This window comes from Peromyscus leucopus, chromosome X (assembly GCF_004664715.2).
Source record: "Peromyscus leucopus breed LL Stock chromosome X, UCI_PerLeu_2.1, whole genome shotgun sequence".
NCBI lineage: Eukaryota > Metazoa > Chordata > Mammalia > Rodentia > Cricetidae > Peromyscus > Peromyscus leucopus.
In genome coordinates, this window is record NC_051083.1 from 21580089 (window position 1) to 21591523 (window position 11435).

The 11435-nt window shown below is 42.8% G+C and overlaps 1 protein-coding gene across 22 annotated transcripts in view; it reads left to right on the plus strand.

Annotated features, from left to right (window-relative positions):
* Huwe1 (HECT, UBA and WWE domain containing E3 ubiquitin protein ligase 1) overlaps positions 1–3986 on the plus strand; it is a 152911-nt gene extending 148925 nt beyond the window's left edge. For 21 of the 22 annotated variants that reach the window (XM_028883477.2, XM_028883484.2, XM_028883478.1 and 18 more), the window contains 3 exons: positions 197–378; positions 1010–1200; positions 2846–3439. In XM_028883477.2, coding sequence (XP_028739310.1) covers positions 197–378; positions 1010–1200; positions 2846–2948 — 476 coding nt within the window. In that variant the 3' untranslated portion in view covers positions 2949–3439. Of the gene's footprint in view, positions 1–196; positions 379–1009; positions 1201–2845 lie in introns of all 22 variants that reach the window. The other variant, XM_028883497.2, reaches the window with a different exon arrangement.
* Positions 3987–11435: the final 7449 nt, after the last annotated feature.

Below are 11435 nucleotides of genomic sequence, written 5' to 3' on the forward strand. Positions count from 1 at the left end.
ATGACAAAGCCACAAATGCCTTGCACAAAAGGAGTCAGAACACTTGACCAAAATACTTAACTTCAACTATTATCATATAGGGGCTTGGAAACAGTGGTGAGGCAGGCAGATCTGTCAGTATCAGGTGTCAAACTAAGGCTCTCTTATTCAGTTGTATGAGTTCTGAATCCATGTTGCTTTTTCCATTCTCTTACAGGAGCCATCCGCAAACAGCTGGCAGCCTTCTTGGAAGGCTTCTATGAAATCATTCCAAAGCGCCTCATTTCCATCTTTACTGAGCAGGAACTAGAGCTGCTCATATCAGGGCTGCCCACCATCGACATTGATGATCTAAAATCTAACACTGAGTACCACAAGTACCAATCCAACTCTATTCAGGTGAGCTGTTGGCAGAGGATCCCTGTCTTCCTTTTACACTAATCAGTGCTGGCTTATGAATGGCAGTATACCTGTGCCTCTTTGTTCTTCTGGAGCATAATTACAGTTGATACTCTCACCCATCCTGTGAAGCCCATTCTACAAAAGGGGCTTGCCTAATATTTCAAGTCCATTGCCATTTCCTGATCTTTACAAGTGTTGGTGCTCTTGTGCTCTCTCATGCACTCTCTCGCTCTCTCGCTCTCTCTCTCTCTGTTTTGTGCCCCCCCCCACACACACACACACACAGTTTCTCTATGTAATAGCCCAGACTGTCCTGGAACTCTCTTTGTAGGCTAGGCTGACCTTGAACTCACAGAGATCCGCCTGGGATTAAAGGTGTGCACCACCACTACCACCCAGTTTACAAGGTCTCTTCTCTGACATTGGGTTTTTTTTTTTTTTTTTTTTTTTTCTTCGAGACAGGGTTTCTCTGCATAGCTTTGCGCCTTTCCTGGAACTCACTTGGTAGCCCAGGCTGGCCTCGAACTCACAAAGATCTGCCTGCCTCTGCCTCCCAAGTGCTAGGATTAAAGGCGTGCGCCATCACCGCCCGGCTTGACATTGGGTTTTTGTGTGTCTCTTCCTACAGATCCAATGGTTCTGGAGAGCATTGCGTTCCTTTGACCAAGCAGACCGTGCCAAGTTCCTCCAGTTTGTCACAGGTACTTCCAAGGTGCCCCTGCAAGGGTTTGCTGCCCTTGAAGGCATGAACGGCATCCAGAAGTTTCAGATTCATCGAGATGACAGATCCACAGATCGTCTGCCTTCAGCTCACACGTGGTAAGAAAACAACTGTTTTTCCTTTTCAGTGATTGTATTGAACTTGTAGGCTTGATAAACGTCTAGACACAGGTATTGCCTAGTCCACAACATTAGAAACCTCTCAGTTTGTTGGGTCTGTGGAGGAGGTTGAGGTCAGAAGATGGGCTAAATTTACAAGACTGGTAGCTGGGAAGACATTGGGAAATAAACATCACTCTAGGAAATCATGGTGTATTCCAAAGGGCTTAGCCTGACTGGAACAAGTAATGGCTGGGCAGAGGCTGGATAGCTGGCTTAGTGGTTTATAGCTTTTACTGCTTTTTCTTAGAGGACCCAAATTTAGTTCCCAGCACCCATACAGGACAGCTTGCTACCATTGTAACTCCAACTACAGGGTCTATAATACCCTCCTCTTCTGGACTTCACAGGCACTTCTACTGACATACATATACCCATACATATACTTCACCAGTGACCCTGAATGCCTCCTTAAAGACATTTGTTTCTCAGCTAACCTGTGCTCATAGGAGCTGTCAGACTCTGGACAGACAGCTAGGGAGCCTTCATGGGAACAACCTAGGCCCTCTACATATGTGTGACAGTTGTGTAGCTTGGTGTATTTGTGGGACTCCTAGCAGTGGGATCAAGACCTGTTCCTGGCACTTGAGCTGACTTTGGGAACCTATTCCCCATACTGGGTTGCCTCGCCCAGCCTCAATACAAAGGGAGGAGCTTAGTCCTACCTCAGCTTGATATGCCATGCTTTGTTGACATCCATGGGAGGCCTGCCCCTTTCTGAACATAAACAGGAGGAGTGGATGGGGAGTACGCAAAGGGGAGGTGGGGGGAACCTGCAGGCGGGATGTAAAATAAATGAAAGTTTTAGTACAAGGGGGCAGCTTGTTTCTTAGAAAATGTCATGACTAGAGATGTAGTTCAGTTGGTTAGAGTACTTGCTTGATAGTACAACACCATGGTTCCATTCCTCTCACCACATAAATTTGGTATAGTAGTGCATGCCTGTAGTCCAGAGAGGTGGAGGCAGGACAATCAGAAGTTCAGGCCAACCTCGGATCGGATACAAAGACCCTGTCTCAAAAGTAATGGTAAAAGTTAAAAACCAATAGGTAAGGGGCTGGAGAGATGGCTCAGTAGGTAAGATCACGTACTGTTTTTGCAGAAGGCTTGGGTTCAGTTCCCAACACCCACATAATGGCTCACAACCATCTATAATTCCATTTCTCAATACTCTGGTGCTCTCCTGACATCAGCATATACACAGTGGCGTATGCATACATACCTTCAGGCAAAACACTCATAAAATCTTAAAAACTCAAAATAAAAAGACTTTTAAGACTTTAATGAATAAATGAAGTTTACCAGCTCACTATATATGTGTGTCTCGGATGTCTTTTCTCCATTATATTATACTTTATCCTGTAGGTAAGGCCATGGTATGTAATACATTGTAGCAAGGACCAAATGTATGTTGCTCTAATGGCCAGTATTAAAGCCAGATTGTATTAGATCAGGCTGGAGAAAAAAATGGGACAGTCAGCAAGAAGCAGGGGGATAGATTGACTCTGGCTCAGAGAGGAGCTAAAGGTTGGTAGCACTGGGATTCATTGTCTTTTCTCATGAACTAATCTTTTTATCCTTTTAGTTTTAATCAACTGGACCTGCCTGCCTATGAGAGCTTTGAGAAGCTCCGCCACATGCTACTATTGGCCATCCAGGAGTGCTCTGAAGGCTTTGGGCTGGCCTAATAAGGCCTTGCCTACTTCTGTGGGGTTTTTCTACCATTGTTGGACCTAGGGAGGGGGGGGATTTAAAAAGATCCAGAAAGAAAATGTCAAAATCCAATAAATGAAATTCACCAACTCACCATGTGTGTGTCCCAGCTGCCCATCTTCCCTAGTGCATACCTGTTCCCTTCTCATTTCTCTTGCCTCTCCCTTTTCCATGCCGTCCATGATCCCCACCCCATGTGTTAAGAAGGCAGTAGCCTTTGCAGGGACCTGTTTGTCCCAACTGAACAGTGTGCTCCTCAGATTCTGTGTTCAGAAGGATTTGCTGCATTGAGACTTGAAACCTTTGGATAGGGGAAAAATTATATATATATATATTTTTTTGTTCTGTTTGCATTTCTTAATTTGTGCTTGGAATGTGTTGATGTGCACAGCTAATGATTCAATGCGAGACAAGATTGGCATTTGTGTTGTGGAGGTTTCAAATAAAGAGCACTCTTCATAACTCACTTTTCACAACGGAGTTTTTTTCAAACTTAAAAAAAAATTGGAAAAAGAAAAACCTCTTACACACATACTAGACAAATGAACTTTCCAGACAGCCGTCTCTGCCCTTCCTCTGCTCACCCACCCACTTCCACTTCTGGTACAATTTCTTTCCTCAGTCACTTTCCCCAGAGAAGAGACTGACAGCCAGCAGGAATTGGGATTTACCTTGAGTATTTGGAATACACTGCAGCAGGCTGTATCAAAATTTTGAACCCATGCAATGTTTCTTTCATTTGGTGAGCATTTATGATAGTCTCAACTTCAATTTCCTTAGAAGCTTTGGTTCCTTTCTAGTCAATTCGAATAAGCATAAGATTTGACTAGCTCTCCACAAGCCCACCCTTTTTGTTTTTGTTGTCTGTCTTGTCATTTGTCTGCAAGTCTTCACAGATTATCTAGTAGTCTCTTGTGGTTTTTACTCTATCCAGCACTTAAAGCTGATCAGACTTTGATGGTTCCAGCCTTGAACAACAAAAAAATTTAATAAAAGTTTAGTTAGAAAAACAATCCCAAGTAGTACTTTTTTTGTGTGGTTTTTCTTATTCACTGATGCACTACAGCTTAAACATTTTCCCTGTTGACATCTCATAGTGTAGGAAACTGAGAGGATGTCCACGCCCTGATTCCAAGGGCCTGGTAAATTCTCTGGCAGCCATTTTCTTTCTACTCAACATTAGCTCTCCTACATCTAACCTTGCTCTGGGGCAACTAAAAAGACCAGTCCGGCAATTTGCCTCCCTCTCTCTGAACATCTTGTCTGGGAGGAAGCAGCCACATCTCTTAACACATGCAGTATATAAAGGGTTCTGAGTAAATGGGATAGAACTGTTGGACAACCTTGCAGGTTCTCCTCAGTGTAAATGGTCTTTCGTTGAATCCTAAAGCTGGGTAGGAATTACGTTTAAGGAGGAAAAGAGCATCTAGGTTGAGCCAACTGTAGTAGAGAGTAAATCACATCTGTCTTGGTCAAAAAGCTGTGTCCTTAAAGGTTAGGCGTCCAAAACAGTTAGGGCCTGACCTAGGTACTCTGTATGTATATGACAGTTGTGTAGCTTGGTTTTTTTTTTTTTATAAGGCTCCTAGCAGTGAGATCAGGTCCTGGCCCTAGCCCTTTTGGGAATCTGTTTCCCATGCTGGATTACCTTGCCCAGCCTTGACGCAAGGGGAAGAGCTAGGTCCAAGCCCATGGAAGGCCTACCCTTTCTGAATGGAGGTGGGGGAGGTGTAGATGGGAAGGTGGGGACTGGGAGAAGAGGGAGGGGGAACTGATCAGTATGTAAAATAAATGAGATGTTATTTAAATAAACAAAAATCTCATTGCCACTCACAGGCCTGTGGAGGATTAAAAAGGTTAGAGTCCAGCAGAACTTGAGAATGGAAGGAAATAGGGGAACTTGGGTCAACAAGAGCTAGTTCCTACCTTTGTATGACTGCCCATGTCTATTATCAAAGGACTAAAGCAGGAGGATTGCTGCCAACTCAAGGTCAACCTGGGCTATAGAGTTCAGACCCCGTCTCATAAATCTTAACTATTGAACTGAAAAATAAAACTCAGTTGTATGTTTTCCCAGCATGTGTGAGGTCCTAGATTATTAGGTAAGTAACCTGCACAGCACGAAGGAGACTCTGGTCGGAGGTTGAGGGGACTACAGTAATGGAGAATACAGGTAGACTCCTAGTGAAGGAAAATAATGGATAGATACATTTACTAGACTTCTAATTCAACAAAAGACCTCATTCTAACCATATAAACTGATATCCAAAAGATGTAAAAATGAGAATATAGTCATAAAGTAGGATCATTAGTGTAAAAATATCATTTATATATAATATTTAGTGTCAGTGATAACCAAGAAAGTCAAAGGACTTAACATGAGTCCTGTTCAAATGTCAGATGTCCTGGTATACCTATAGTTCCAGGTGCTTTGAGAGACTGAGGCAAGATTACTTGAGCCTAACAGTTTAAGAGAGCACCTTGAGCAACAGCTCAAAAAGTTGCAAAATAGGCCAACCATGATTGCATGTTTGCGGTTCTAGCTTTCAGGAGGTAAGTTCAAGCACAGCCTGGGCAATATAAAGTACAGCCTTGCAATATCTCAAAACAACATTGCAAAATATCCCTGTGCAGAAAGGATCTGAAAAGCCATTGTGATGTACAAGATGAGTGACATAAGGGTAAATAGAAGCATTCATCTGGGAAGAGGTACATTCACACAATAGCATCACTGGTGATATACTTAAACTGGGTGTAACTGGTTCTATAAATGTTCATTTCCATATAATATACTGTGGTACATTAAGATCTACAGTGTTTCATGGTAGAGTTTTTGTCTTTTTTTTTTTTTAAGATCGGGGTCTGTTGCCTAGGCTGGCAGTGCTGCTCAAGCAGCCTCACAAGTAGCTGCGTCTACATTAGCCTGTCCAGCAGTGCTTTTTATGTGTATGGGTGTTGTGCCATACACCATGTGTGTGCAATGCCTGCAGAAGCCAGAAAAGTGTTGAATCCCATCCCCTGGAACTGAAGTTACAGATGATTGATAGCTTCCATGTGGGTGCTGGGAATCAAATTGGAGTCTTTTGGAAGAGCAGCCAGTGTTCTTTACTGCTAAGCCATCTCTCCAGCCTTGGCAGCACCATTTTGATAATTTATTAAATCTCACATTGCAGGGGCTAAAGTGATGATAGCAAAGCTAGCATGTGTGAGGGCCTAGGTCCAGTCCCCAGTTAAATGAAAAAACTGAAGTGAAAGAGGTGAGTCATGGGCACAATAGGTGAGATAATAGGACTAACTTCATTTTTTTTTTCAAGACAGGGTTTCTCTGTATAGCCTTAGCTATCCTGTAACTCACTTTGTAGACCAGGCTGGCCTCGAACTCAGAGATCCAACTGCCTCTGTAATCGCTACCAATCCACGGAAATAGCTTAATGATTATAAGAATTTATTGGGGGGTTAACTCGTGATACAGGAAACCCACAAACAGGAAATAAGGATTGTAGCAGAATCTCAGAAAGGTGAGTCATGGTCCAGTGCTGTTCTCTGGAGAACTCTGTCCTGATCCACCCAAGCATCCAAGACCATGAGGTACAGAAGAGAAGAGCAAGAGCGCACATACTGGCATCCCAGGTCTTAAGAGTCCCAGTCTGGGCCTCGCCCAGTGGGCAGGTACCTAGCAGCTACCTGCTGCCTCACTAGGGGCTGTGCTTCAGGCCATGGTGCACACAACTACCCACTATACTTCTGCTTCCCAAGTGCTGGGATTAAAAGTATGTGCCACCACCCTTTGGCTGGGTTGGTTTGTTTTAAGGAGAGAATGTGATGTAGAGAGGGAGATTGGAGGTAAATGTGATCAAATTACATTGAAATTCTCAAATTTCTAAAAATACTGGTTTTAAAGAACTTTTATGTGTATATATGGTGATGGTGGGGGTAATGTGCACATGGATCCAAATGCCCAAGAAGGCCAGAAAAGGTTGTAAGAGCCCTTATAGATCTAGAGTTACAGGCAGTTGTAAACTGCAATGTGGATGTTGGGAATGGAACTCAGGTCATATGGAAAGAAGGACAGTAAGCACTCTTAACCATTGAGCCATCTCTCCAGCTCCCTTAAATCGCTGAGAGAAACTTCCCAACAGAGAAAAAAACATAAGATGGTAATTCACGAATAAATGCAAATAAGAAATGTATAAAAATGATTTTAATACATAAGAAAATCATTTTTTATACATTTAATCCCAGCACTCGAGAGGCAGAGGCAGGTGGATCGCTGTGAGTTCGAGGCTGGCCTGGGCTACAGAGTGACTTCGAGGCTGCCTGGGCTACAGAGTGAGTTCCAGGAAAGGCACAGAGCTACACAGAGAAACCCTGTCTCAGGAAAAAAAAAGTTCAATGTCATTAAAGGGAACAGAGATGCATCCTCAGAGGAGTAGAGAAAATATTCTAGATAGTTTTCCCTTCCCTGCCCATAGTACTTTTGCCAGCAGAAGTACTAGAATGTGTGAACTCTGCACAGTATTGCCCCGGATCCACAAACTCATCTCAGAGCAAAGCAGGTGCTGTAATGGGTTCATGATTAACTAATTAACTGGTTTTATCATACACCACACCATCCTAAAGCACCTAGCCTAACTGAAAGATGGAATCATTTGCTAAGTAGTCCATTGTGATCCCAGTGGGGAACCAACTGAGACGGATTTTTTTTAAGATATAAAATATACTTCAAGCTACAGAACATTATGTAGTACTGTCTATTTCATAGCCAAATTTTATGTATTTCTAGAATCAAGAGGTACAAATGGAAGTAGTTACTCTCAGTATTACAATTAGTAACCCACTCAGAGTTTTTTACTTCATGGCTCAGCAACTCTACCAGTTTGGAAATCTTAGTCCACAAGGAACTAGATGTTTCCTACCAAAGGCACAAAAATTATTCCACCAAAATGGAAGGACAAACATTTTAGATATTTGGGGTCCTTATAGTAGTGAAACTACAGAAAAAGGAGATTTGAAAATTAATTCAGCCTGGCATGGTGGCACACACCTTTAATCTCATCACTCTGTAGACAGAGGTAGGAGGATCTCTGTGAGTTTGAAGCCAGCCTGATCTACATAGCAAGTTCAGGCCAGCCAGGGCTACATAGTAAGACCCTGTCTCAAAAAAAAAGTTATTTCATTGGTTTCAGTTGTTGATCCTAATTACCAAGAGGAAATTGAACAGTTGCTACTCAGTGGAAGCAAGGACCAGTTGTCCACCCCAGAAGCTTATTTACTGTGCTTTTTAGTACTTCAGTGCCCAGGGTAAAGGTTAAGAACTACAGCAACCAAAAACAGGTAGAAGGATCAAGAACTTAGGCTCTTTAGGAATGTAAGTTGGGTGGCTCCACTGGGTACAAAAGATCTTCTGAGGTTCTATGTGAAAATAGGACACATGCAGAATGGATACTACAGAAAAGAAGATAGAGATATTTATTCCTGACCACCTGGTTCCAAATAATCACTCAGAGGCTTATATTAATTATTAAATGCTTGGCCGATAGCTCAGGCTTGTTACTAGCTAACTCTTACATTTAAATTAACCCATTTCTATTAATCTATGTGTTGCCATGTAGCTCGTGGCTTTAACCTGTCCTCTAGCATGTCTTACTTTCCTGGGTGACTGGCTGGTCTCCCTTGACTTGGTCTTCTTTTTTCCCATCATTCTCAATTTGGCTTTCCTGTCTAACTTCCTGCCCAGCTGCCAGCCTGTCAGCTTTTTATTAACCAATGAGAGTAATACATATTCATAGCGTAGAAAAGGATTGTTCCACAGCAGATATTAATTAATATTAATATTATATAATATATATTAATTAATATAATTATATTAATTATAACCTCATGATCAATCACAAAACTAAGTGTTATAGTAGCTTTGCTTGCTTTTTGCTGATTTGTGCATATGTTTAGACATGCTAAATGTTTCTCCTTATTTTCATTTTATATACAAGTAGTTGTTGGAAGCTGATTTTATAATTGATTCTCTAGATAATGGGTGATCTCAGTGCAACTGTGATTAAATTTGAGGAATAATTTATATAGGCAATGATGAGCCAAATTAATTTTTTTTAAACCCATTTCTTTTCTTTTTTCTTTTTTTTTTTTTTTTTTCGAGACGGTTTCTCTGTGTAGCTTTGCACCTTTCCTGGGACTCACTTGGTAGCCCAGACTGGCCTTGAACTCACAGAGATCCGCCTGGCTCTGCCTCCTGAGTGCTGGGATTAAAGGCGTGCGCCACCACTACCCGGCCTAAACCCATTTCTTACAGTATACAACAGAACAACTTTATTTCCATCTAGTAAGATATATCTCGGGGTTGGGGATTTAACTCAGTGGTAGAGCACTTGCCTAGCAAGCACAAGGCCCTGGCTTCGGTCCTCAGCCCTGAAAAAAAAAAAAAAGATATATCTGTCATAGCATAGTAGCACATTCCTGTAATCCCAAAACTTGGGAGGCTGAGACAGGAAGATTATGGGTTTGAGGCCAGCCTATACTGTGTCTAGCATGGCTTTGTCCTGGAGACCTGACTGGGATGCTGAAGGAATGAAGGAAAGGACACACAGATCTACATATGGAAAAACTGGGATCAAGTGGACTGTGCTGGCTCTTCTGGAGCAGCACCGACTATGCACAGCGGGGACCTCAGTGTATTTACTGTACAGCATGGAAAGGAGGAGTTAGCTAGTCTCAGTAGGGAGCCTCTGTTGGGAAGCTGTCTTGGGTTGCTTATCTGGAAAGAGGAGGCTGTAGCTGTCAGCTTTTGCATACACTGCCATCATCTACACATGGACCAGAGGAGGCTTTGCTAGTTCTGAGCCTGAGCTGAGGAAGGCTTTGCCAATTCCTCTGGATCTGAGGCCTTGGTTCTTGTCAATAATACACATCCACTCAAGGCTTTATTTACCCTTACACATTCACTCAGGGCTTCCTCTCCTCCCCATAGGCCTAGGCTACATAGTGAGAGAGATCTTGTTTCAAAAAAAACTGAGAAGGTCCTTGCTGTGGTGGAGCATACAAATCTTCAATCTCAGCACTCAAGAGACAAAAATAGGCAGATCTTGATGAGTTCAAGGCCAATTAGATCTACATAGTGAATTTCAAGCCAGCCAGGGCTGCATTGAGAGGGTATGGAGATGTAGCTCTGTTGGAAGAGTGTCTGCTTGTCTAATACATGAAGCCTTTGGATAGATCGCTAGCTTTGCATAAGCCAGGAATGGGGGTACATGCCTAACACTGGGGAGATGGTGGCAGGGGGTTCAAAAGTTCAGTGCCTAGCAAGTTCAAAACCAGCCTAAATACATGAGACTTAAAAAATAATAATAATAGAGGACGGGTGAGGTGACTCAGTGGGCAAAGGCATTTGCCACCAAGTCTACTGACCTGAGTTTAATCTCCATGAGCCACATGATGGAGAGAAAGTACAACAGGCGCTTGGGTGCTGTGGCACACCCTCCCCCATTAGTGAAATTATTAAGGCCACTCCATGTAGTTAAAAGGGAGATTTATTTAATGGCGTAACTTACAAATGAAGGGATAGGTAGGTTGAGGGTTCTGGGAAAGATGCAGCGCAGTCCGGCGGTGTTCTCTGGAGAACTCTCCTCAGTCTACCTCTAGCGTCCATGGTCCAAGAAGGAAGAGAGCAAGGCGCATCCCCATCTTGGGTCTTCAGGGCCCTCCCTTCACCCCCACCTTGTAGGTGTGATAGTTACCAAAGCCTCCGTGAGGGTTAGAACTTCCAGACCAAAGCTGGAATGGCTACCCACTACACTCCCCCTACACCCTACATACACACAAAATAATGAAAATGTAATTAATTTCTTTATAGAAATGGAGGAGAAGATTGATGAGAAAGATGAATACAATGATTCCTAGAACTTGTGTCTCATTTGGTGAAAAGGTTAATTCTTGTCTTATGGAAGGATAACTACATCTTTGTGGTTTGTTTGTTTAAGACAGGGTCTCTGGCCTCAGAAATCTGTAGGCAGAGGCAGGTGGATCTCTGTGAGCTCAAGGCAAGTTTGGTCTACAAATTGGGTTCCAGGACAGCCAGGACTACCCAGTGAAACCCTGACTTGGAAAAAAAAAAAGACAGGATCTCATGTAGTGCAGGCTAGCCTCAAACTCTGTGTAAATGAGGCAACTGACCTTAAATTCCTGGTCTGCCCAAGTTCTGGGATTACAGGAGTATGATACCATGTACTACCAGATGAATATCTTTTTTTTTTTTTTCTGGAGCTGAGGACCGAACCCAGGGCCTTGCACTTGCTAGGCAAGCGCTCTACCACTGAGCTAAATCCCCAACCCCCCAGATGAATATCTTATGTCTTAGCTACTTTTCTATTTTTTTGATAAAACACCATGACCAAGGAAACTTATAAAAGAAAAAGCTCATTTGGGGCTTATGGGCTTTTTGTTTATTTGTT